Raw genomic sequence first — 27,482 nt, 5'->3', positions numbered from 1 at the left:
TTTCATAAGTTTCAACACTCATTTATTTATTCACCTTATTTTTTTCTTGACAACTTTTGTTACGTGTCCACAGACATGAGAAAGAACTCCAGAACACTCAAAAGATAAACGTGAGCACTGAGATTAAGACTTCATCACAGGCTTGGACCTGTTTCTGCCTCTGCCAAGCAGCTCCGAGCAAAAGAGCAGACCTTGGGATATTCAACCCGGTCCACGACGGCCACCTCACCCACACGCTGAGCTGAAATGTGCAAAAACTGATCCCAGATCAGCTCTCTTTACCCTAGGTGACACTTGACGAAGCAGCAGGCCTAGTTATTCTTATTCATCATGGTATACAGAGGAAGAGAGAGTTAATATCATCTGTGTGATGAGACCCAACACAGAAAATCTCCATTTATATACAAGACAGAGCCAAGAGGAAGGTTTCCAGTTAGTCATTACAAGGATCATGAATGACAATACTTTACAAGAAGCACTTTAGGGGGGAGATAAGCTGTTGTCATTAGCAAAGGGGTAAGGCAGGAGAGAGGGACAGAGTACAGCAGAAGATAAGTGGACCTGCATGCATCGATCCAGAGCTATGACAGTTAAAAAGCGGCCAAATATAAAATAATCAACTCATTTACCTTTCAACGATTATTGGCCGGTGCACTAAAACTGTCTCACAAAGTGTTTGTTCCTTAACATGATACCCTGAACTATAAGGGCTGGAAGCATTGCAAGTCATCCGCCAGTTTTAAACTAAAACAAATCAATGCAATTTGGTGCAGCGAGTTTGTTGGTGGTTTGATTGCTGAAGCAAAAATGACACAGTCTCAGATATATAACCTTCTCCTCCCATCAGGACAGGGCTGTAAAATGTTTTTTTTTAACCACGAGCCAGTCTTTTCCATACATTCTTAAAAACATCACCATGTAAAATCATAGTAAATAAAGATGCTTTGTGCGTGAGTGCAATATATTATAACATAATCCATCCTTCAAAACTTTATAAATAAAAATTTCCTTTGTCTTCTGTTCCAGCAGACAACACACAGTATATATCTTTGAGCTTTTTACAGAACAACTTAAGTTGATTATACCAAGATGACCCAAAACATTCAGGAATAAATGTCAAAATCCCATTAAATTCTATGGTAACAGACATAATATAATATTAAAAATCACAAAAGCAAAAAAAAAAGTACCAACAAATCTGAAGTGAAATGTGAAATAAAGAAAGTATCAGGCTGCACTGCTCAACAGGTTGGCTGGCCTGTGGCGTACAGAGTCCTCAACACTTTCTGTTGACTGATATAAGTCAGGCTGATTGTTGAAAGCTGATCATAACCAGTCAGAGACAAAACAGGAAGGAAAAATGGTGAAGACAAAATGGTTTGCTGACCATGTCTTTGGTAGAGGATGTTCTTCAGATGCAGATGACATTCCCTCATATGCAGATGGTACAACACAAACTCAGCAGGGATAGCGTATTATCAGTTTACCATCATTACTTAACACTTGGGGTCATCTTGGTATAGTGAAAAAAATAACATATTGCAGCTAAAATAAACTAGAAACCATCCCTGAACATAAAAAGTCAGCACCAAGCTCATCATACTGTACTGGTTTCCCACACAAGCATCAGGCTGTCAAATATCTAGCAGCTACAGTACAAAAGCCAAGAGCTAAGAAGGGGAGGGCATTGCTTTTACTGTGAAATGCAACATTTACGGTCAATGATAATGAGATATACGCTGTACTCTAGTGTAACAGGCTGTACCAACATACCATTATAGCATCATTGATAATATTCACTCTCCAAAACATTAACATAGATCATCGATATGAAAAAAAAGCCTCTAGTTTAACTCTACGTAAAAGCTTAATCCTGGACACATGTGACTAACTACAGTGACAACGATGGACGAGGGAGAGAAGAAAAAGAGGTGAAGAAAGGGAGGCACTATCTGGTGCATGGACAACGCTCTTGCCCCGCTCAAAGCAACTGCCTTCGACAGATTACAGGTCCATGGTCAGTCACAACTTTCTATTTAGCTACTAGACGAGACTTTAAAAGTAAACTTTAATGCGGCGACTCGGCTGACCGTAACGGACAGAACAAGTGCTCCTTTGTTTAAAGTAAAACCACCGATCTACAGTACAGCTGTCCTCCTGGTGTATTCATCATGTAAAACATCTCAGGTCAGTTTGGGTGTCAGTGATAAGTTTGTAGAAACAGTTTGGGAAATTCTACTGCACATGGGACTGTGTCTAGCCTAGCATAAAGACCGGAGACTGAGAGCTAGCCTGGCTACCAGCACCGCTGACGCTCAGTAAGGCATTGAATGTCAAGTGGATCAAAAAATGATGTATATGGATTTTATTTAAGTGGCGTCAAGGCCGTAGAAATTTGAGTCAAAACTGAGGTCACTTTGTGGGGCCCCAGTTTGCAAGGGGGTGTCCCAAGCCAAAAATGTCCACTTTGTTGCTATTTATAAAAATAATAATAATAATTACACATTGATCAACCTTTTGTAATTATAATTCTTGTTTTTATAGAAATGTCAAACAGTGTATTGTTGTGTATTTCATTGCTGTTGTTCCTTTGTCCCTTCCCTTGTCTCATTGTACATGTAGGTAAAGATTAAAGCTCAGGGATGCAGGTATCATTGCCAAGGTTGAGCGAATTGTCATTTATATTTACATATTTACAAGTTAACTTTGGTGCAACAGCTTTTTATCTGGGGTACGGCAACACCACGTGGACAAACCACATGCAGACCTGCAGCACACTGTACGTTTAGTTACTGCGCGGCACCTTTTTCAATTTCTATTTCTATTTGACATTGCGAGCATATTTGAATTTACATTATAACCACTGTCCTGTTAGTGGTGCTGGTATGCCAGTATCGGTACCTGTGAACAGAACCAGGCTAGCCGTTTCCACCTGTTTCCAGTCATTATGCTAAGCTAACCCAACCAGCTACTAGTTCTCAGCAAGAAATAGATTTCCCAAAATGTCAAACTATTCCTTTAACATCCCAAATATCTGTTAATGCAACTGTACAAGTGAACAATGATTTGAAAGATTTAAAACAACAAAATAAAGCTTTGGTAAGAACAAATGTGTGAATGTGAGATACAACACATCAACTCAATAAAGACAATAAAGTGCCATGCAACATAAGTGGTCAGTGGTCCTGTCACAGGACATACGCTAGCAACAATAAATAACAATATTCTTTGTGGTTCTAAGCACAAGGGATCATGTTAAAAAAACAAGGCAAGGACACGAGCCATCTCTCCTGGTAATGGATTATTTCTCCTCAGTGTGGTCAACGAACTCATTTAGAAAAGGATACAACACTAACAACAACTCACCCTTTTGTCCTAACAAATTCCTCATGCTACGTCAAAGTTGAAACGGCTGATCTGTTCTTCATCTGAAACCTCTGCAGTGAAACAAATACTCTATGCTGTAGAGCACCAAGCCAATCCGAACTGAGGTAATGCACAGTATATGATGGATACACGTGGAGCTATTGTCATCTTTCCTCCTCATCTGATGGCGTTATTCAGAAATACGTGAATGGCTGATTCAAACTGGGGACTTATTCTCAGCTACTATGATGAAGAAAGGGACTTGATCTTCTGATAACTATATACAGGGAACTGGTAGCCTCGCAGATTTCTACACGGAAACTAATCAAAACTAGTCCCAATGCCCAGCACAGGTAAGTTAATTAACAGGTTTGGATCGTTAGTTTGTCTTAGGTTTCTTCTAAAGGTCAGGGGAGAATCACACCATGCAGGGTTTTCAGGTGGTGGCTGCAAAAACAGAGTAAAGACAGTTTCGTTGGGGTTTTTTTTCGGGATGAGCAATCAAGTGATGTTTGGGACTGAGACAGTCGTCATATACAAGGTTATTTAAATGGCTGTATATTGTTTATATGGTCTATGTTCATTAGAGCAAGATGGTAAGTGGAGCTTTTAGATTGTATGTTTTTTTTTGTTTGCTTGTTCACTTCTCACATCCTCTGCGCAGCGGGGGCCGACTGGACCGACTTTCTCCTGGAGAGCTTTGACCTGAGGAGAGGAGATCAGAGACAGAAGATGAAAGATGAAACTTCTTCTCAAAATAAACATTGCAATTGTGTTTTTATTGCAACTAATAAATAGCAACTGTAGACAGCAATATAGGAAGGAGAAGCACTTCTACAGACAACTATGGGACCTGTGAAACTGTTACTTTTAAAATATTGGATGATCTGTGTTGCTGAGCAGATTGTCCAAGATGTTTCGTGTGTTGTTATATTGTGCTATATTGGATTTCCCCTCCACGGTTTCCCCGTATCGTCTTCTTCTATCTTTACCTGATGGTGCCGGCTAACAGTGGGTTAAAAGCGTACAGCCAGTCGTGCATCTCTTTATCGTTGGTGGCTTGTAGCAGTATCCCACGATGCTCGGTGCACACAGCAAACGTGTTGGGAGTCTGGAGACGTGAAATAGTAAAAAATAAGTTCAATCGGGTCATTTATTTAAAAAGAGAAGTGTTATTATTGAACCGAAGCTCGGTCGTACCCGCAGTAGGGTCTGTTTGTCTTCGCTGTATTCCACCTTCGCCGACGACAGGTTGATGACGGCTCTCTCAACGCTGTCCCTCTCGCTGCGGTACAGGTAGACGTAGGGCCGGCGCACCACCACGTAGCGCTTCACCCAGCCGCTGGTGTGGGGCTCCAGGAAGTGCAGGTAGCCTTTCTTTGACACAATGGGGCTGCAATCAGATAAAGAAATACTAATGTTAAGAAAACAACTTTTCTTTATTGTTCCAAACAGTGTACAGTTCATTGATAAAACATTCAACCACAGGGACTCAGGATTAAACATTGTGTGTGGGCTGACCTGACACGAATCTCCTGGATGTCGGGGACAAAGGTGCATCCTCTGAGAGCTTTCTTTCTGTCCACTGGGCTGTACGGGTCCAGATCTGGTGTTGAGGCTCCTGAACTGGGTTCAGTGTGTCTACACAACATAGATCAAGTGTTTATAAAGTGACAAAAGAAACATGGGTTAACTAATCCATTGTTCGGTGCCAACAATGACTTACTGACCTGCACTACTTTGTACTTCTGCTACATCTCAAAGGGGAATAGGTACTTTTCACTTGACTGCATTCAGTTAAATGATTCAGTTTCTGGCAGGACTGGGTATTAACAGATTACGTATAATTGGGATTATGTAATCAGATTATGAAAAATAAATAACCCATTTGACTTACGTTGCATTACGTTTGAAGAATAAGTACAGTTACACTGACATTGTCATATAAATATGCCAACATGTGTTCCTGTGGCTATCAAAGTAAGTTAGTCATCTAAATTTACCAGTTTTATTTAATGGTGGCTTCACTAACATTCGTTTTTTTTGTTTGTCTTTTTAGGATAATAATGGAGTTTTTATTTCTTTTCATTAACCCAACATTTTGAGTAACTCCTCCTCTTGCATTACAAGACCAAATATCTCCATGAGGCCTTTTATTTCAAAAAGGCGGCAACAACAGCTTAACAAATTTTGTGGTTCAATCTAATTTCTTGCTATAAGGTGAAATATTTTTAATGTTTGATTTCGAAATAATAATAATGTAACCCAAAAGTATTCAGATTAGATTACATTTATTGGAGTACATCCCTGATTACTATCCAAAACTGCCACGTAATTTGTATTCAAGCACTGATGTCAATTCAAAGTAATCAGACCCATCCCTGGTTACTGGTTACATTTAATTCAAAACATTACCAGTTTGTAAAATGAGACATATTATGATAAATTAAACTACCTAGTAGTTAGAAATTGTCTCCATGTTTATTAAAATACTGTTTTTATGTTACTCAGCACTAATAACCCAATAATATGTAATACATCTTATTAACACTCAGCTGATCTGTCTAATCTGATATCTCAAGTATATTTTGCTGAACATACTTTTGTACTGGTATGATTTTGAATGTGGAGCCTTCACACATAAAGCTTTGTGACACTGTGATATTGCTACTTAAGTAAATGATTTGAATTACTTGCACCACAGCCAACCTTCTTGTGTATATGTTTGTTTTGTGATGTTGTCACCAACTGGAACCATTCATGAGTCATTTAGCATATCAGAAGCGTGTTTTATACAGCTTTGACGGCGACCTACTTTTCCTGGAAAAAAAACTGGCAGAGGCGGCAACAACAATGGTTTGTTCAGAGTAAATCTAAGAAAATGGACACTTGGATGCAGAGCTTTGGGGCAGCAAAGCAAAAATCATCTATTGTTTTATGGAAGAAGGCAGTGGTATCAACAGACACGTGCAGATTATCTAACATAACATGAAGCGAGGCATCTGAAACCTGACAGATCTCTAAGTTGAATTACAGTCATACTGACGAGTGGCAGTATTAGAATCACATACCTGATGTCATAATGTCCCTCGACCAGTGAGGGGCAGGTCGAGGACGGGGTGAGTGTGCTCAGAGACGAGGAGGAGTCTCTCATTAGCGACGCCGACATCTCAGAGAGCTAAAACACACACAACCATACACAGAGACACATTCACGACAAACCACGCGTGGAGTGGCGCGCGCACACACACACACACACACACACACACACACAAGACCAGAGGGACGGATACAGATACAGACAAAACAAACCAGCAAACAATTAAGCACGTACGACACAGACATGCATTCAGAGAACAATTCAATCAGATAATTTGTCATTTTCTAGCGATGTAATAGTAGAACCATTCCTGTACCATTACAATATAAATCCTCATTATCTAAGAGCCCCTCGCTGATTAACATGTTAAAGAGGACATGCAGGAGTAACGTTGGGTTAGTGGGAGCCTCGCAGGGTCTAAAGTGGAGGGATGAGGGTGGGTAAAGGGGGAAAAGAGAAGCTAAATCAATTTAAGGTATGAGATATGGATGCACTGGTTGTGGCAGACGGAGTGAAGCAGTAGAGTCAATATTGTCTCTCATCCAGCCGGTTCAGTCTAGGAATAATGTTTTACTCGAGTCTACTGAGTGGTTAATAAGACAGGAGACAGAAGATGGGACAAGGAAGAAAGAAATGTAAAAAAAAAAAAAAAGAGGAATCTGTGCAGGAAAAAATGATAGAATAATGAAAGAGTGCAGTGGTAGAGAAAGGTTGAAGTGCGGGGCTTTAATATTTTTGCGGTAAAGGTTCAGAAGGATTAACGGGCCGGGTTAGAGGGCCTAGGCTGGGGCTCACCTTGCTCTCACTGGCACTGCTGCTCACCTGGCTGTACTCCCTGTTGAAGGTGTGCATCAGAAGACGCAGACACTGGGAAGAAGAAAAGCAAAAGACCTTTTTTTCAGACGACGTTACATAAACTCTGCATCGGATCAAAACAATTCAAGAATGAATAGTTCAGCTGAGACGAAGCGTTGGCGGGCCTCAGAGAGCAGCGGTCACCTTGGCAGCCAGCTCCCTCTGCCTCTGGTTGGGGCTGTCGAGGGCAGGGCTGCTGCCGGGACTGTGGCTGAGGACGGGGCTCTTTGCAAAGTCGCTGATGTCGCTGCTCTTGTAGAGCGCGTCCTGTCCTGCCTGCAGAGTCGCCTCCAGCTTCTCCCGCAGCAGCAGGTAGTGCCTGGTCTTCTCCACCTAAAAACACCAGCGGGTACAAATGTAACATCGGCTGTTGTGGTTCGAAAAGGGAGTTTGATTGGGACTGTTGATATTTCAAGTACACTGTAGAGAAGACTACTAGATTAGATCACCTCCTGCAGTAAACTGAGTTTCTCCAGCTCCCACTGGTGGTCCAGGATGAGGCTGTCACTGCGAGGCCTCCATCCAGCCAGGTTCTCCTCTCCTCGGACGTACGCCACAGAGGTGTCCAGCACGCGCCTGCGACGACGCTGCATGCCTGGAGGACAATAAGAACAGGAAAGATTTTTTCATAAAATGCCTCAAAAATACAAACAAAGGAAATTATTTGTTGTTTTTACTGATTATTTTCTTTGATTTCAGTGTCACCTGGGCTTCCATTGTCCGCCACGTGGCAGAGGGTGACTTCATAGACTCCGGTGACGCGGTTACTGAGAAGGAAAGGAAAGACGTTTCAAAAGTGTTGAGTAGTGAGATGTAATTAATGAAACTCCCAACACATGACTGTCTGACTGTGTGAATCCATAAATGCCTACCTCTCAGAGGGCCGGAGGCAGCCGGTGCTGAAGAGGTTTCTGATGGAGCGAGAAGCCGGCAGCTTCGCGTCACGGGAATAAAACACCATGCAGAAGTCTTTGGTGATCACTGTTGGCTGAGTGCAGTTCTCCATCTAGGTAAAATACATCCGACAGAGTCAAATCAGCCCACCAAGGATCTGATAATGATGGGGACGGGGGAAGACCAAATTCAATAAGACGAATGTCACTAGCATCACATGTCGTCTCCAGTACCTCTAGATAAGCAGAGAGGGTGATGTAGATCTTCTCTCCATAGGGAGTGACTCTGTTCAGCAGCAGAGAGTTGTGCATCGAGCTGTCCCACGCTGCCTCAAATCGGTAGAAAGTTCTGCAGCGGGACAAACACAAATGTCATCATCTGTTCGCATGATTTTTAAAAGAAGAAAAGAGTCATCTTTATGAAAATCCTGCGAGCAAATGGACTTGTTGTTATCAGAAATAAATATAGAAAAGACAAAAAAGTGATTGTCAGTTTATACCTATGATCAACTCCCAAGGAGACGCTGCCATTAACAAAGAATAAAGAGAAACAGGACACGAGTTAGAAACTTTTAACTGCAGCCGTTAAAAGTTTGAACTCTGCAAATAATACTGATCAGTGCAAGCTGAAAAAGGCATTGAAGGTGGGGCTGGGCAATACGGCCTGAAAAGTAATATTACGTTATCCACAGGCAAGATCTGAATATGTAATACAGTAGTAAAGAATTTCATAAATGCTAGGACCTGATACGGATGATGTGACAATAATGTACGGAGGACTAATTGTACGTTCATAATAACACAATTAGATATTTGATGAATAATCATCAGTAATGTTGATATAATGACTAAGTGGGTAAAGACTAGTATTAGAACAAGAAGAAGAACAACACTTAGAATACACCAACTATATAATATATCCTATACACAGTATATTGCCCAGCCCTGACTAAAGGCAAAAAATATTCGACTATAAAAAGCACATTGAAGCGATGTTACATTTGCTAAAAAAAAAGCAACTGATATATTATAATGAAGCAGAAATGCATAAAAGCAGTGTAAAAATAAAACAAATAAAAACAAATACAGAAATAAATACCTTTGTGGAAAAAAATCAAAAAGAGAAATAATTTCTAATAATAAATAAACAAAAAAATGAATAAATTAATACTGAAAATTTAAAATCAAATCGGAAAGTAAATAAAATAAGGTAATTAATATAGTTGCAAATAAATAAAGAAGCTTTTAAAACAAAAATCTACATCAATGTAAGATTTTAGAAATTAATTAATGCCTGGATGATTTTTTAAAATATTATTTTTGGTTCATTTAATGGCATATTAATTCATTTGTTAATTCATTCAGTGATCTTTTTTTTTTTTTTGTTCATATTGGCAGTTTTAATCCTCCATACAGAACTTTCCTGCACAGGTTTGTGAAGACAGTCAAAGAAGACACTGGTAATAAACAGACAGAGAAGTAAATTAATACTCAGTCTCAGAGTCATACTTGTCGTTGTGTTTTGGCCAGAAGTATCCGGAGGACAGGATGTTGAGGGACAGGATGTTTGGGTCTATGATGGTCTCATCAGCCTCTGGTGTGTTTCGAATGCGACCTGAAGTCAAACGAATCATGATGAGAGAGGAAATATCTTTCTAGAGATTTCTTCCCACTAAAGTCAAACCATCTTGGCCAGACGTGTTTGAAATGTCCTTATTACTTACCGATAACCAGCTCCTTCACCTCTTTCCACTCGATATCATTTCCTGTTTCGTGAGCGATGGTGACTGTGATCCTCCTCTGAATGCCCTGTGGAGTCGAGAGAGTAGACGGTGAGACCATTTTTTTTGTGTCTGGTGGTGAAGATAAAAAACTATATCAAACTACAACACAGACACAAGAGACATCTGGAAACATGATTTGTCGGACCTGATGTAAGAGGAACGTGCCGTGGCAGGGCATCCCGGCTCTGTGGTCGACAACAGCTGGGATGTAGCTAGAAACAGGGAAACAAACGGCACATTAAAAGTTCATCTTCAGTTCTTTCAACTGAGATGACCTCTAGATTAACTGCAGAAACAGACAACGCTCTTTTTGTGTGCACGTGATCTTTCCGCGTGCCTCGCTTTGTGCTACAAAGTGGAAACACGGACTCACTCTCCGTTAGCTTCCAGCTCGCAGATCTCAAAGAAGGCCATGAGGTCGTATTTGGCGTGACAGGGTCCCGCGGTGGAGCGAGTCAGGGTGCTGAGCTTCGTGGCCGGCACTGGAGGAAAGAAGAGCAAGCAGACGAATGAGTGACAGAGTAAATGAGACCATACTTAACTGAGCTCAAGGGTAACTGGTGGTTAAATGTGTGGTGAAATAAAAAATAAATGAATAATTAGCATCTGGTGGATATGTCAGTGCTAACCTGGTTTGGATAAGGGCATCACCCTGGGGAACTGCCTCCTGGAAGGTCTCAGTGGACTAAAAGACAAAGAAACAAAAACGTGAGGAAAGTTCCTTACCATCTGAAACTGACTAATTAAATGTTACATTTCTCCCAGACCTGATCAGGTCTTTGCAGAGCGGAGGGAAGGGCTGCTTCTGATAGTGACCGAACACCTCGAAGACGATGGGCTGAGTCTTGATGTACTCCACGAAGGACTTCGTCACCTCCACCGTGATCTAACAGAGAAGAGAGGAGATACTTTGAAAGACAAGTACACATATTTCAGTAGCAGTAATCATTAATATTTGTTGATAATGGCTCTAAATATGCAGCTCAGTGTTTACATTTTGAACATGGTAGAAGCCCAGCGGAGGTCCTCTCCCGGTGTTCTTCAGCGGCTCGGTGGAGAAAGCTTCATCATGGCGGTGGATGAAGCTGAAAAAGGTGAAATCAGCCAACGTCTGAATACATACTGTTGTAAATTAGAAAATGGAGTTGATCTTGTGTGGCATTTCAAAGTACAATCTGGTGATTACATTTGTTTATTGTGTTTTTTTTTTTTCCTGCAGATCAACTCGAGCCAAAACAATTTAATATGAGCTTTCATTAGCAACATATGTGAGTAGAGAGCGCTGAATTGCATGAACACATTTCCTGATTTTAAAATTAATTATCATCTTTATTTATATTTTTTTGATTTATGAGATGTTTCACAGAGGAAAGAGAGTTCTGACAAAGGACAAGGATTGTTTGCTATCGTGTCTCAAATCAACATCATCCAGAACTTCGGTGCGTGAACTCACTTGAACTGGCAGAAGATGTCGGCGTACTCGGCCGAGATGCTGGAGGCCTGCAGGACGGTGACTCTGAAGGTGAAGGTGCTGCCGATCTTCAGGTGCGACAGAGCTTTCTCCGGGGAGAGGTCCAGAGGAAGATCCAGACCCAGGCCTGTACTCTTGGCTGGGCTTTGGGGAGCTTCAATGGCTTCATGGAAGAAAAAAAATAAGATAATTTAGATAATTATCCTATTTATGTAAGGAATTATTTAAACACTAGTGTACCATTAACTTTAGCTGGGCAACTTCAAAATATACTTCTAAATATACTTAGAAGAAGTACACTGATTTTGGTTGGTTATCAACAAACACATAATATGTAGAAGCCAATACTATGCAATACTGACTAACAGTTTTGTCTTAGATCTTTATAAATTGTGAGCACGAGCACAGTAAACGTACAGCATTTCCATTTAACTCCTCCATCCTCTTTATTCAAGGCTAGCTGTCACTTGCAGTGGCCGTGCCCTTAATCATGCCAAAGTTGACATAATTCAAACCAGTGGGTTACATAAACAAATCCTCCCTTGTACCAGACTTTAAACATTGGGGGTCTATTGAGATTGACTCGCCTTGGATGTCGCCGCTTTCTGTCTCCTCACCTGGACAGGTGTTGTTGTTGACTTCATCGGCAGAGATTCCGATGTCCGAGTTCTGTCCTTCTCCCTCCACGATTCGCAGCTCCTCCTGGGAGGTGTTGGAGTGCGAGAGACCGCCGGGACACGACTCGGTCTGGAACTGAAGTAAGAAGATAAATCAGTCAGCTTTATGATGATTTAGCTATTTGTGAACATCAAACCATAAATCTGCAACACATTTACATCTGACTTTTAGCGGTCATAACTAGACACTTTCAGATGGGACCAGTACAAGTCACTGGCCCAGTCGTACCTTCTCAAACTGTTTGTCTTCAAAGGAGATCTTGGCAGTGCCTGACTGCCTCACACCAGAGCCATAATCAGGGGCCTCTTCATCGGCTGAGACAAAACGAGACAAAACGAGAGAGAAGAGATGTTAAATGAGCTTCACAATAATTATCAATACAAAATAAGTACAAATCAGAGTAGCTGCAATGCCATGATGAGACTATTTGTACCTGAGATGGCCTGCACAGCCACTCTGAGGAAGCCTTTCACCTCTCCCTTCTCACTGACGATGGCCACGCGATGCACCAGGGGCACCGGGTACAGCAGGTTACTCAGGTACACAAAAGCCCTGAGGGAGTATTAGGATGTGATCAAAGCGCCTATTGAGCGATAAAAGAGCCGGATTTAAATCGAAATCAATATCAGCGTTTAGCCGGTGACGCACCTGCCGACCAGGCGGAACCAGGGGAAGCGGTCGTAGAAGGGGTCGCCTCCGGTCAGCGCGTGGTCACAGTCCTCCACAGCACTGCTGGGGAGCTCTGCAGCTCGGTCGTACATTTCTCTCATCAGGTCCAGCCTCTGCCTGCAGGGGGCAGTATAACCGGAGGAAAAAACTTAGTAAGGGCTGACATATCTTCAGTGTATGCGCTGATGCATGGATCAAAACTGGATATACAGACTGAGCTGGAATAAAAACACTTATCATAGGTGACAAAACCACTGCACCTGAGTTTCTCCAGAGTCCAGTAATGTGTGGCTCCGTTCTTCTGATCTTGCACTTCAACGGCAACGATGGTTCGAGGGAAGGGTCGTCTCTCCCTCTCTTTGGCCACACAGGGTGGCAGCAGGTCGGGGGGCAGGGGAGAGTAGAGAGTGTCGGTCAACAGGACGAACTGGAACTGCACCTGTGGACGACACGAGAAACAAGACATAAGGGACTGCTCGTTTTATACCCTCCTGCATCCTGTCTGCAGGAAACTGAAAGAGAGGAGAGAGCAGCAGGTCTGACGTGGTGACATTTTCCTTCAATAAAACAGAAAATATGCAGCATTAAAGTCAGAGCTTGATCCTCTGCTCCTTGTAAAACAGGCAACTTGGAGGGCTCATCAAAAACTGAGAGACGTGAAGCAGTGGAAGTTAATTTTGGCCTAAAACAAGTCAAAATTACGCTCTTTCATTTCTGCCTCCTGCTGCACCAATTTTATTTTCAGCATGCAGCACGGTGTGTTACATTATGATGACTCACTGGAAGACAATCAAGTGAGACAGACTCACTCTGATGCAAATCCAGTTAACCTCAGTTTCTGTCGATGGCCACTGACAGACACTTTTTCATCTGCACTTTCACCTGCAGTCTGGACTGAAGAGCTAACTCCTCGTGAAAATGGTGAGAAATTTGCACTTCTGACTTAGAAAAAAAAAAAGATTATTCTCATCTAGATGTTGTGATTTTACCAAGGGATAACAGCAAGGAAACAACAAAAGACAGATTTTAGACAACCTTAAGGCTTTGACGACAAAATGGAAGTAGGTTTGGTTGATGTCATTTAGAAAAAAACAGTTTTGTGTTTATCTAAAGCATCTCACAGTGCTCAGTTACCTTTTTCTTCAGCTCCACACTGATAGCATTAGCCTCTTTGAGGAAGATGGCGTTGCCCCAGAGTAAATCCCTGAGAGAGGTGAACTGGTAGAAACGCCATTTTCTGAACGCCCACATCGCCAACTCAGTCTCACGCTCCGTCCACGGCACTGGAGGGCACAACACGAGACACGTGTGAATATATTTTGACCAGACCGCCCGATTCAGATAATTGTGGCAGTGAAAAGTGACAGTATCACCTTCCTCCTCGGGCTCCTCTTCTTCCTCAGGAGACTCCAGATACCGAGAGTCGACTTGTCTCTGGAGAGCTTCCAGTTTGCTCTCGTAGTCCTGAAAGAAGACACAAGATTCAGATTAAATCAGGCTTGTTTGAACCGGCAAATTAAATGGTGAACGTCTCTATTAAATGCAGCTCGCACTCACCAGCCTCTGCTGCTCCAGCAGGTTACTGGCTTCTTCTCTTTCTTTGCGGTACTGATCTTCCAGCTCCTGAAGCCTGAGAGGGATTCAAAACTATACGTTAAAACAGTAATATAACCAAATATCAGTGAATAGTAACATAATACAGTGAAGCCAATCATCATCATCATCATCATCATCAACTCAGCCTCTTCTCCGCACACCTCTGCTCCATCTCCTGCTTCATGTCGATGCCTTGTTTCTCCAGCAGCTCCCTCTGAGCGAAGGCCCAGTCGACCGGCTCCACGGGCGTCTCGGCGCACGGCGTCCTCTCTCGCTCCAGACGAGCCTGCTCTGGATCATTGAAGCGGAACACGTGGCTCTTCCCCATGATGATGCGGTTCCCTAGAAAGTCAGTTCAAGTTCAAACGCTGCAGCATCGAAAACCAAACTACAGATTAGACCTGATCAAACGTGTGTAAAGCCTCAAACATACCAGAGCGCAAAACAATAGGAGAGGTCACTCTCTTCCCGTTGACGTACGTCTCTGTCCCCTCACATGGCTCCAGGATGACACATCCTGTTCAAGACAAGATTATACAGCTGTAACAACGAAGTATTTGATACAATATACAAATATACAGTAATAATATAAATATACAATGTAAACTTTTGCTCTTTTATTGTTCAACGTGTATATATTCATATGTTCCGTTCATGTAACACTGTCATTTGGCACTGGCATCCTTTACCTTCTCCCTGAGGGCCTGTGGTGCTGCTGAAGGTGCAGTGTTCATCTTTGATAAAATGGCCGCTGAGAACAATGTCTTGGCGAGTCTTGGCATTCTCACGGCCGACCCTGAGGGAAGATAAGACAGTCCCAGAAAAGCCCCAGAAAACAGCACGATAATCTGGATCAAACCTCAAAGTGTAAATCCTTACTTGGTGGTGCCGTCTTTGATGTAGTACAGCAGACACTCTGACATCAGCGGGTCTTCGTTGAGGTTCACCAGATGAGGGGTCTGTAAGGGCGATCGTGACAAATGAAGTTGGGTGTTTGTGTGATTTCAGATAAACCCAAATATCGCGCCACAGCGAAACGCGTCTCACCTTTTTCGGGGAGAAGACACCCAGAGTGCCTCCATCTTCTCTCATGGCGACACCCATCTCAGCCAGCAGTGCCTCTCTGCAGGAGGCAATCACACCGTGAACGCCAGAATGCATCATTTACAGAGAAAAATATGATGAAAACTGTTCAAAAGGGATCATTTAAGGATATTTTGCCTTTGACATTACTTCTGCCGTTGTTAATTTTAACACCCAACATTCAACCCACAGTTACTTGGAGGAGATTCATCTGATCGAACGTGGTGACACCATGACTCATGTCATCTCGAGTGCGTTTGGCGTACCTGTCCATACGGATGGCCTCAGTTCGCCGCAGCTTCTCCTCCCATGTCTCATTGAGCTCCGCAATGATTTTCTCGGTTTCCTGCAATTAAGATTCAAACTTCAGCACACTCAAATCGGAATCATTAACTTTGCTCCATCTTGGAATGTTATGAGCCACATTTCCACCACGTTGCTATGATTTTCTCACCCGAGCTCACCTTACTTCTGTCTACAAGCACATATTGAACCCCCCCGCACACTTTAACAAATTCACCACCGCCCTTCCTACCTTGAGCCTCTCGATGGCCTCCTCGCTGGCCGGGCTGAAGATGCGGTCGTGGAGGTTGGCGATGGACCCGGCGCGACTGGACAGGGCCGAGAGCGAGGGCGACGGACTCATTCCTGTCATGGCATTGGACACTGCGGAGAGATCACCCCTTTGATTGACAGCCTGGCGATTATTTACGAAATTCTTGTAATCGCACAGGTCTGCCAGAGAGAGAGGCGTCGCATGGGAAGTGAGCAAAGGAAAGGAAGGAAGGACAGACGGACGGACGGAAGGTAGGAAGCAGACGCCAGGTGATTAAGGAGAGACATCGGGGATTGAGAGGAACACGCGGAGAAACAGATAAGAAGGAGGAGGAAAAAAAAACAAGGGAACAACGGGGAGGAGTACAAAAAAAAAAGAAGAGAAAGCTCAAATAATGGATCAAAGAAGCAGAGGTCATTTGCTTTACCAAAGCCATCGCAGACAGAGACAAAAGAGCAACTCAAACTGAGAGAGAGCACAGAATGCCAAATTCTTCTCTGACACTGAAAAAAATACACGTGGACGACAAGCTCGCAAGCATGAGAATGTTTCGAGAAAGAAAATCAACGATATATCCATCACTGCAATGCATGACGGTCGTATACAGCCTGATATGTTGTCTTTTTGTCTTATGTGTTGCATGTCCTGAAGATTTCCAGCCTCTAAGCATCTGACTCATAGCCTCAGTCAGCTCCACACACAGAGAACCAAAATGGCGTCCTCCCAGTCAGTCCTTTCTTCCATGATCACTGATCAGCTGGCTTTGACTCTGTCTGCTTCGGATTCGTAATGAACCACAGGATCAGCCAATTCAGATTTTTTTTTTTTTTTTTTTTTTTTTTTTGCATTAATGACGACGAAAGTATTTTAGAAGGCTGAGAGAGAAAAAAACACATCTTGCCATGGAAACCAGAACTAAAGGAAAGAAAGAAGGAGGCCATTTTGCAGAATTCCTGATAAAAGTAACTTACAGCAACAAGATTTAAACTCTGATCATATTTTTTGTGTTGCTCTACAAAAACATCATGTTGGTTGTAAAATATCTTTCACTTGATTCGAGTCTGGTCTGAATGCTAATGTCTTCATTTTACGGTCTCTTGTTAGTTTGGTCTCTGGTGTGGCAAGAGAGGAAGAAGGCCGGCTCGGGAATCATTTCTATTAGTTGCAAAGCGCAGGCTCGCTCGAGTTATACACACATTTCAAACCAGTGATGACGGGGCCGGTGCAGCGATACGCTGATAGGACAGAGGAGAGAAGAGAATGAGCGTGAGCGACACCCACACTCCCAAGTTACACCAGCATCCTCTGTCTGACACGCACGGTCAGAAAATGAACTGCACACAGGAAGTCTAAATTCAGGCTGTGCGCGTACGTGGATGTACGAGTGTTTCGTTTGAGGGACACTCACTCTCGATGATGTCTCCCAGGCCCTGTGCGTACAGCAGGTCTTTGAGGCGAGCCACCTCCTCCTTCAGCTCACGCACCAGGCGGTTGTTGGGGTCCTCGTTGATCACGGCGTTGCAGCGGATCTGTTTGGCGCGATCAGCGTACCTGCAGGGACGGAGGTCGACGCAGACACGTAAACCATTAAGCTGTGAAACATGATGCCTTCGCCTCGGCATACTGAACTACAAGGACTAATTAATGATATTATGAGCTTAATGATTAGTTATCACCATTAAAAACATCCACAGTTGATCACATTTATTGAGATACTTATTTTCTGTATTACAAACCAATGAAGCATTATCTTATTTTTATGTGTGTTGGTTTGTTTGTTTGTTAGTTGATTTCAACATTTTCTTTCATTTCTCAGAGATTAATGCATTCTTTCATCTATGTGTGAGTAAAATTGGATGCAGGTTTGTTTGTGGAAGGTTTGTTGTATGTAACTGTTGCTGAAGTGAAGATTTCTGGCTCACAGTGCAAGAAAAGAAACTGTTAAAGATATGTCTTGTAATGGCTGGTGAAAAGGGTCAAATCAGAAAATATCATGAAACTTCCCCAGCTGATCACATACATGAGCACAATTATCTTTGCGTTACAAGTTTTCAGATATTTTATGTTTCAATATGCAAATTGGACTATCTTAGTTAATCCACAATAATTTGCATAAAAGTCCATAACAGAAGTCTGAAATAAAATAAACGTCTAAATATGCAGCAATGCAACGACACTGCTGTGCCTCATGAAGTCCATTTTCCTCACCAATGTGCAAATGCAAGGAGCAAAATGTTTAAAAGTCCAACCAGTGCAAAACCAGTGCATCTGTTCTGCATGTGACATTATCATCAAAATGTTATTCATAGAGAAAAGAAGCATCTGATGTCACTGATCTTTAAAAAGAGTTTTCGCTGATATTTCCCTCACCGGAGGGTGCTGAGGGTCTCATCGTAGTTAATGTCAGCAGGGCTGAGGGCGGCCACCATGGCTGTACGAGAATTTCCTCCTGAGTGACAAGAACGTCAGACGATGCATTTATTTAAATAGCAAAATGATTTCATCAGGTTTAAAGCTGAGGTTTATGTAAAGTGTGTGCTTACCCAGGTTCTCCCTCAGTAGCCAAGTCAGGACTGAATCTCTGTAGGGGATGAAATTCTCCACCTTCTTCTTTTTTTTGTTCTGAAAAAAAACATATATCTCCTCTGATCACACCAGAAAAGCACTTTAAAAAAAATCTGAATATGTTGTATTTCCTTTTTAAAATCTGTGATAGTTCTTATGACTCACCTTGTTTGGTGCTGAGTCCTGAAAAAATAGAAGAGAAATGCCAACGTTTGTCATTTTGAACCACATAAAATACGAGTGTTTTTATGAAGTGTAAAATTAAAAACATACCACTTCAGCAAGAGCTGAAATAACTTTCCCCAGTGTCGTCAGAGATTTGTTGATGTTTGCTCCTTCCTGCAAACACCAAGAAATAAAAGCCAATTTTTTTTCCATCTATTCACTTTAAACACTTTAAATTAGAGATACTGCGATCAATCAACCTTTAATAATGTGTCTCTGTCCTCCTCGTGTGCAGTAATAGCATTAAAACGATCTTAAACATCAGCTGCCTCTCACCTTCAGTCTGGTTCCTTTAGCGCCAGTGGAGTCGGCTCGCTCGCTGCCGGCCAAGTCCACCAGACTGATCTTGCTGACCTGCGACGATACAAAATATTTTCAAAATAAGATGAAGGAGTTAAGACTTCCACCGCAGTTCACGTATCTCACTTGTAACTGCGCCGGGAGAGCCGGCTGTGGAGCACCATACGTGGTTATCAATCAATACAACAACACAATCGCCAGATAACAATGCCACAGACGGCCTCCACTCGGGTCGTAAAAGGTAATAAAATTATTCATCTCTTCTGAGGATGCTGTGGTGAAGCAAGGCTCAGAAAAAGAAAACCCCTCCCTCTTATTGATTTATTTGTCCGAGAGGCTGAAAAACATAATTTGTTATACAGGGGAGATTTGACCGAGCCGAGCTCGTTGTCGGCACCTTTTCTGACGTGTTTTCCGAATCCATGTCGTGTTTCTTCTGCGTGAAGATGATGTTGAAGACGGCATGGGAGCGGCTGCTGGTCTCGTTCATGTTGGTCGCCGCCACAGTCCTGAAAAGAAAGAAAAAGAAAAAACGCTGCATTAGATGATTATTACTGACACATTATCCGCTCCATCCCTCATTTGTTCCAGCCACTGAATGCCTCGTGTTGTCCAGAGTCCATTCAGTGTCGTTCTGTTACCTGGCTTTGTTTCCAGAGTCCATCAGGTCCTGGATGTCGTTGTATGAAGTGACGGCGAGCTTGGACAGATCCTCGACGTAGGGTCCCATCAGCGGGTGCTCTCTGACGCGCAGGTTTCCTTTGTTCTTGGGATTCAGCAGGTCACGCACACGCTCACAGTAGATCTCCATGTAACTCACCTGCAGGAGGCAAAGAGCAGCGTTTTAAATAGTGCCCGCAAGTCACACTTAAATAAAAGTAAAGATTTTGTGCGGATATATTACTTTGGTAAAAGTCCAATAAGAATAGTGCAAGTCTGATATTAGTTAAATGCACAATATGTCAGTGAGAAGTCTCCAGCATAACAAGAGAAACAAGAGAAATATAGTTTTGCTATTAAAAAGCAGATTTACCTTCACCGTTTATTAACCTGACTCTAGCAGTGACCAGCAGATGTGGAAGTATAAAGTAGCAGAAAATGGAAATACTCAATTCAAGTACAAGTAGCTCAAGTTGTACTTAAATACAGTACATGAGCAAATATATTAAGTAATATTCCATCACTGCGAGAGAGTTGTAAAATGTTTTGTACGAGTTTTTAACTGGTGATCAATACTAGTCAGTGGCTCCTCGGCAATAAAAGACTATAAATCAATCAAATTAACCTCTGATTATCTGGTACGATAAACATTTATGTATTTATACTCTAAAACATCAGAACTTAAATCATTACTTTTGCAGTCTTGGATGTTCGGCAGTCGTCCAGACAGACAGAAAAAAAGCCTCCAAGAGCTCAAAATGAGAAAAAAATTAGCACACGTGAACATTAAAGTTTGACATCACTCACCTCCACAGAGTACGACATGCTGTTGTCATTATTGCTGTCATTGATCTTGGTGAAGAGGTCCTCGCACAGCTACAAAGAACAGATGTAGAAACAGACTGTCACCACTGTGCTCTCATTAAAGATTGAAGACGAGAAGATATTTTGCTTCTCTCAGTAGAAATACGTTAATTATTTTGTGTTTTGCGTTTAATTGTAGACCAGCCGTGTGTTCTGTATTACCAGAGGTATGATTCCTTGCTGGTCCTTCTCCTGTCGGCCCATCATGGTGTAGCTTTTGCCCGCTCCCGTCTGGCCGTATGCAAATATGCACACGTTGTAGCCTTCAAAGGCGTGAAGCAGCATCTCCTCTCCGATGTCCTTGTACACCTGCATCTGGGACGCATAGTTGATGTCCTCAGGCTGCAGACAAAGAGAGAATAAAAGGCGAAAAAGGAGAGAGAGTCGGTGATTTAGCATTTCTCACTGCATGAATATGTGCTCAGTCTGATGTCTCGCTGGAAGTTAAATATTAAGATCATAATAAGATCATAACAAGATCATAATTTTTGTTTGTTTAAGTGCAAATGAGTACATGTCTTCTCTGAGAGCGACGCAGTGAAACTCACCGTGGTGTGTGACCAGTACGAATAGTCAAAGTTGAAACTCTTGTTTTCTTTTGGCTGTTTGGGGTTCAGGATCGCTGAAATAGAAGAAAACGGATCAGTACGAGGCATCTGAAACACAGTCACTCCCACACTCTGAAAATTCTTTCATTTAGTTTGTTTTACCGCCCGTTCCACGTAACCTGCAGACTACAAACTGTGAAAATGTTTAAATTAAAAATCTTTCAAATCAAAACACTCTAATTCATCTCATTGCACCCTCACAGTACCTTTACCATGTAACACGTGCAAATTCAGTTAAGGTTAGCAAACATTATCCATCATGATCAATTCATTCAAACTGTAGCAATCACTGCAGTTTTGTCCTCTTATTTCTGTGTTCAGACTTCACATAACCTCATTGACAACCCGCACCACGTGAACAAACCACCTACCAATTAACAGTAAATAGTGGTTGGAACTAAATATAAAGGCAGTAATGCAACACTACTGTGGTTAAATGAAAGCACGCACTGCTCAGTTTGTCGATTCACAGCCCGTCCTCTGCGCGGTGGTTTTGAATTCTTGGTACCAGAGTTAAAGCAGATTTACCAGCATTTAAAGTGTCAACTGAGAGACGAGGACCACATTCTGAAATGATCTGATCAGAGATGCTACAGTGCAACATGAAACAAGAACTGAGCCGGAGCAGCTGCCTGCTGGCTGCAGGTTGAATCCACTGCAACGCCCCCAGTGGACAAGTTCATTACAGCAGCAGCAGCAGCAAAATCCTGCTGAAACATGCACTCAGCCATAAACAACACAGTGTGACCATCCATCCATCCATCCATTAGTAGATAACGGGGAGCAGTGTGATCACAAATCCAAAAACTACAAGAGGACAACTGTTGGAAAACGTGAGCCGTCACTTTCAGTGATCGGAGAAGTTACTGAGATAGAATAATGAAAGTTTGGCCCTAATGAGGTCATTACAAACACACACAGCCACAATAGGCTCTGACACACTCCCTCTTTCTCTGCCGCAAAGACACACACACACACACACACACACACACACGCAAACACACACACACACACACACACACACACACACACGCACACACACACGCAAGCACGCACACACACACACACTTGCATCAGCTGACCCCTCGTCTGGCGTCGACCAGAACAACGAGGTCTTTTTTTGGTCCCCGCAGCTCGTATGATGAGAGGAGAGCTGCGGCGGTCACTACATCCTACACACACACACACACACACACACACACACACACGCACACACACACACACACACACAGACAGGCTTCAGGCCTGACTGAAGCTTTTGTTTCTTTTTTTCGAGCTGCCAAGATGCCGCATGCCTCCCTGCCCACTCTCTTGTTACCGGAGGGCAAAGCTGTCTACAAGACAAATAACTGGAGGTGGAAAAGCTAAAGTCGTCTGGATGTAGGTCACAGGAACTAGATCAAAACAGCAGCATGAAGGTCGCTGCGCCCTAAAATCACAAGCGAGACATTAAACACATACGTGACCCTTAGAACTGCTCGATCAGACTGTCTCGGTTTTTCACATGAACGAGTTGCGAGGCAGAGTGGAAAATTACCAGAGAGCCGTTCAGAAACTCTTCTCAGCTTTAGATCTATTTAAGATCCACCTGCTGTACGTTTAAGGCTGACAACCGACTGACAGATGTTTGGGTGTTGTCTTTGGAGGCTCTCTGTCATCTAACATGAAGCATTTAACGTTTCAGTTGAATTTTTCAGTTATATCCATCTCATTTAGGGAGTAAAGACAAAGAACAGTATCAAAGAATAGGGTTAGAGTAATGTTTCTACAGAACAGGAAGGAACACATAACTGCAGATTCATTTCACAGATTATATACAGCATGCATGCACAGTACATTACATTTATCTGATATGCATCATATCTTATTTCCTGATGACTCCTGACTTTCATTTTTTTTTTTCCTGACAACGTTTATTTTTGTTTGCAAAAAGAACAGATAATCCAGGTTAAAGTTGGTGTTTATACATCGCTTTTAGCCCACTAATCCCTGGGATTAATTTATTTTTTCAAACATCCCCATCTGACATGTTTATAAGATATAAAAATACTCTTCAGCTCAGGTTTTACTAAGAAGAAACAGGGACAGCCTGGTCTGTTATCGGGGGCCGTTATTCAGCATGTTTTCCATTTACTGGTGTCTGTTTTTTGTGTCATATTGCCGAGACAATTAACTATTTTAGGACGCACTACTTTGGCTCTGATGCAACATCCTTTCACTGTCTCCAGTCACCAATCTTTCTATATTTGTGGATTATAAGTTTAAAGTAGCATACAATGGATATACTCCAGAAAGTAACTCAAAATTGTAAAACTAACTGTAGTTCGTTATTCATTCCATCTGGTTATTCTCAATTTTGATACTAAAACTTTTATTTTCATTGCATTTGTGTATCAGTTTGACTTACTGTTTATTTGTCTCCTTGATAACATAGAATCAGTATCAATATCTGTATATTGCAGAAGAAGAAGAAGTTTAATTGACCAGTTAGGCCTCCTTCAGATTTCATCGACTCCTTCTCCCTCATTAGAAAACAAACAGCATCTATGAAGATGTAAAAATGTTGCATTTTAAAAAGTCTGAGCTGAAAACGAGGTTTCTCCTGCTTCAATGAGAAGTCCACTCACACAACACTTAGCGTCTTGGCAACTGAGGCTTTAAAATACACTTACAGATTCCCTCAGAATTACCAAGTTAGGCAGACTGTTATATTTTACCTGGTGAGTCTGAGCGGGGCCCAGTTTGGCTAGATTTTGAGCACCTACGGTACCAAAATATCAAGCAGAGACAAAAAATATAGGCTAGTTCTTCACATGTTGTACGAGCTAAAAAATTTTAACAATTTATAAATTATTAGATTATGTTACTTGGTCATTTTGAGGTTCATCTGAGGCTTCCTCAGTTTTTTTAAGTAAGGTCACTTTCAGTCTTTTCAGATTTTCACTGAGTCGTTTCACAGAGAATTAAGTGGCAACTATGTTCGTTAGCCATCAAATCTTTTTCCAAGCAAGAATTCCCATTAATTATTGTGTTCAAGCTTCTTAAATCCGATAATATGCTGCTTTTTTTGTCTTGTTTCAACGGTGGGTTGAATATCTAGACACAACAAACCATCTGAAGATGTTGAAAAATAATACCAGCCATTTTCCACTATTTGTAGCATTTCATAGAACAAACGGTGAATCAACTGATTGACAACATGATCGGCAGATTAAACTGACAATAGGATCATTATTAGCTGTAGTCCAATGTGTTAAACTCAGCGCAGAGAGACTTCACCTCTTTAGAAGGTGAAAACTGCCTTCTAGTGTCAAAATCTGCTACTAACATCTTTCTGCAATGAAACGAGAACATCCAAGTGAAATCACAGAGTGTATATGGGACCTGTGATTTAAATCTCACTGATGAGAGTCCCTGTCCCAAAGACTGACATGCACTTATCTTGCTGCCACTCCAGTGCTGTCCACAAGCGTAAACATTCAGATCCATCAGTGTCGACGGTTACGGCCACATCATCTCAGCTCGACTCTCAACAACACCGACTCAGATTTGAACTCACTTGTTGTGTTTCCTGACATCTGAATGATGCACTTGCTTTCCTTCCCCATCTCTCTGGAGTTGAAGGGTCGAACCCTCACCGCCACCTTCACCGAAGCCCCCGCCATGTTGCTGGTGGGTGTGTGAGCGAGGAGAAGAGCTGATGACACACAGCTGGAACCTGCACAGGTAGACGATGAGACGGGTTAGAAAAGAAAACAACGCAAGCAGAGACGTGTCGGGTGGAAACAGGGATTTCTTGTCTGTTGATGTTATTATAATTAAACATCAAGGACAGGGGCCTTGTTGACCACACAGCTCAGACTACGACTCATCCTCCATCTCCAGGCCCTGAATCAGTCCGTTTGGCTTCAGTCAGCTGCTAAAACACGCTGACTAAAACGCTGGGTCATTATTTGGCAGGAAAGATCCTCAGCATCACTGTTATTCCACAATAAAATGGCTGCTTATTCTTCCCGGCATCATCGCCACCATCATCATCACCATCATCCCCTGGATTCATCCATCACTGAAGGCTGGAGGCCTTGTGATGAAACTGGATCCCCTCTCTCCACCTCACAGAAAATAACACACATTCATAAATGTCTGGAGTCAGCCACAGTGGGTTTTTTTTTATTATTTCACAGCATCTCTACAGGAATCTGCTTCTCACTTCTGCTGAAACCTCTAAAGGTTGCTTTTATCTGTTTTCTCTGCTCATCACCAGGAGGTTTTGTGATTTTTTTTTTTTTTTTTAACGGTTCATTTGCGTATTTTCCGCGGCGCACATCCAACTCGTCAGCCTCGGATCGGTGCCAAACACACAGTCCCTCCTGAGCATCTTCACAATGAGCCGGAGGAGGCTCATCCCGAGGAGACATTTGCCCGTACAGGCAGCGAATATTCCCCCCACTGTCATGTAAATATTGCCTCCTCCATCTTGCTCGGCCTGCCGCACCTCAAAGGCAGGCCGCGTAAACACAAACGCCACAGACTCCACATCACCTACCACTGCGTCAGAAAGGAGGTCAGAGCCGAATTGACGTTTACATCCTCCATCATCTCCTGTGTTGGTCTATTACACTCAGAGTGCAGGTGGTGTCATTTGTGATCGTGTGTTTATTTTTGATCTTTTTTTTTTAAAGACAGTTGTTGACATCGACCAGTCCTGACGCAGCGTCCGTGTTTTACCCAAAAGGCCTCGAAATCAACAACACGCACACGCACCGTCCTCGCCGAGGTGTGACACCCATCGGCTGCGATGCTGTGCCGCGAAAAAAAAAACACACACACACCTCGAAGGATCCGTTTCTTACCTCAGCAGCTCAGAGTCGACGACCGCAGAGGGTGAATCCTCTGCCCATTCAAAAAGGAAGGAATCCGCCGCTCGCTCCTTTCTTCGACCTCCTCGGCAGCCTGGATTGTTTTTTCCCCGTCTTCCTCTCTTCCTGTCGTCAGCCTACAGCATCCCTATCCGTGGCGCATCCATACATGGAGAATCCGCCGGAGAGAGAAGAGGAGGAGGGGGTAGAGAGAGAGAGAGAAAGAGATGGTGTGCGCCTCGGCTTCAGCAGCGGCGCTTGGGTGGGCTGCTGCCGGAGCGGTGCGTCAATTAGAGGCGAGGAGTGGGAGGCAGGAGGAGGCAGCAGGAGGAGGGAGGAGCCACGGCCGGATGGATAAACAGGAGGATGGATGCAGGGATGCTCCAGCCGCCCGACGTCAGTCTGTCTGTCTGTCTGTCCGTCAGTCGGTCAGCCAGTCAGTCTGAACCGAGGGGAAAATGGCGGCGCTGCTGTGGCACGCCAGCCGGGGATGCTGGGAGGCGGTGATGACATCAGCATCAGCATCATCGGCAGCCATGAGGCAGAGCGATGCAGCACCGAGGCACCACAGGAGGAGGAGGTGGGGGGGGATGACAAGTGTGGGTGAAAATAGGAGACTAGAGGTTCAGAGTGAGACCAGGCAGGACTGACTGCCATCACACATCACTCTCATCAGCTGTGACACCACCTTTCACTAGCATGTAGTAAACCATGTCTGTATGAAAGGCATAACAAGATCAATGTTCTATCTGAAAATGAGCAGATCCTTTGCTGCAGAAAAATGACACTTCTTCTTCTTCTTCTTCTTCTTCTTCTTCTTCTTCTTCTTCTTCTCTGCACATAAAGATTTGTGTCAGTCAACCAATGAGCCCTGAGGCTGTATTGTTCTTAGTAGGCCTGGGAAAACATTCTCAACTCAAGCACTTTAAGGTCTCATCATCCATGGTGGTTCCAAAGCCAGGTTCCAATCAAGTTGTTTTTTTTTTATTATTATTATTATTCAAATCAATCAAAAATATCAAATAACATTTTTAAGGAATTAGCACCAGCAGGCACATCCATAAAGTGTGGGGGTGGCAGCTTTTCTGGGGCCCATCATGGCCAGCAATAATCATAATTAAAATAAATGTAGGAGGACATTTCAGTCATTTAGTATGTCGGGACCTGCACACACATTGGGATGCCAGTAAAGAGAAGAAAAAGAAGGGAACTGACCCAAAATAGGTCCACATAATAATGTGATGACCAACATCTTTAAAGGGACACTATGTAGTTTTGGAGAAGAAATTCATACTCAGACAAAAAAAAGTTTAGAATATTAATGATGTAATTATACAAACTCATATTCAT

At 42.8% G+C, this 27,482-nt stretch overlaps 1 protein-coding gene across 7 annotated transcripts; it reads right to left on the bottom strand.

The window, feature by feature from the left end:
- On the bottom strand, positions 1-26,975 carry kif1ab (kinesin family member 1Ab). Of its 7 annotated transcripts, XM_037082845.1 has the most exons (49): positions 26,127-26,975; positions 24,833-24,991; positions 21,214-21,287; positions 20,828-21,007; positions 20,609-20,677; positions 19,783-19,961; positions 19,539-19,650; positions 19,118-19,195; positions 18,890-18,955; positions 18,782-18,799; positions 18,595-18,673; positions 18,422-18,500; positions 17,460-17,602; positions 17,248-17,286; positions 16,031-16,161; positions 15,762-15,841; positions 15,460-15,535; positions 15,292-15,371; positions 15,102-15,208; positions 14,846-14,929; positions 14,574-14,754; positions 14,374-14,446; positions 14,190-14,280; positions 13,951-14,099; positions 13,077-13,255; positions 12,796-12,933; positions 12,581-12,699; positions 12,376-12,461; positions 12,087-12,222; positions 11,452-11,632; positions 10,993-11,083; positions 10,766-10,884; positions 10,628-10,683; positions 10,372-10,480; positions 10,144-10,210; positions 9,939-10,023; positions 9,724-9,829; positions 8,715-8,738; positions 8,449-8,563; positions 8,194-8,327; positions 8,027-8,088; positions 7,771-7,916; positions 7,466-7,654; positions 7,262-7,333; positions 6,438-6,544; positions 4,888-5,007; positions 4,567-4,759; positions 4,359-4,477; positions 1-4,071 (listed from the first exon to the last, which is right to left on the bottom strand). In XM_037082845.1, the coding sequence occupies exons 2-49, from the start codon at positions 24,936-24,938 to the stop codon at positions 4,014-4,016; spliced, it is 5,085 nt and encodes a 1,694-aa protein (XP_036938740.1). In that variant the 5' UTR covers positions 24,939-24,991; positions 26,127-26,975; the 3' UTR covers positions 1-4,013. The 7 variants fall into 7 exon arrangements, with proteins under 7 accessions (XP_036938740.1, XP_036938741.1, XP_036938738.1 ...); XM_037082846.1 differs by lacking the exon at positions 17,248-17,286 and having other exon boundaries at positions 12,057-12,222; positions 16,031-16,230; XM_037082843.1 differs by lacking the exon at positions 17,248-17,286 and having other exon boundaries at positions 16,031-16,230.
- Positions 26,976-27,482: the final 507 nt, after the last annotated feature.

This window comes from Acanthopagrus latus, chromosome 21, assembly GCF_904848185.1.
Source record: "Acanthopagrus latus isolate v.2019 chromosome 21, fAcaLat1.1, whole genome shotgun sequence".
NCBI classification, from domain to species: domain Eukaryota; kingdom Metazoa; phylum Chordata; class Actinopteri; order Spariformes; family Sparidae; genus Acanthopagrus; species Acanthopagrus latus.
This window is presented reverse-complemented; position numbering and strand designations above follow the sequence as displayed.

Excerpts from the sequence above, each read along its gene's own strand:
- kif1ab (XM_037082846.1), bottom strand. The coding sequence starts at position 24,938 with ATGGCGGGGGCTTCGGTGAAGGTGGCGGTGAGGGTTCGACCCTTCAAC. Across the intron at positions 19,196-19,538 it reads CGGAAAACACGTCAGAAAAG|GTCAGCAAGATCAGTCTGGT; the intron begins GTGCCGACAACG and ends GTATCGTCGCAG. Across the intron at positions 12,223-12,375 it reads AAGACAAACAGTTTGAGAAG|TTCCAGACCGAGTCGTGTCC; the intron begins GTACGACTGGGC and ends TTCTTACTTCAG.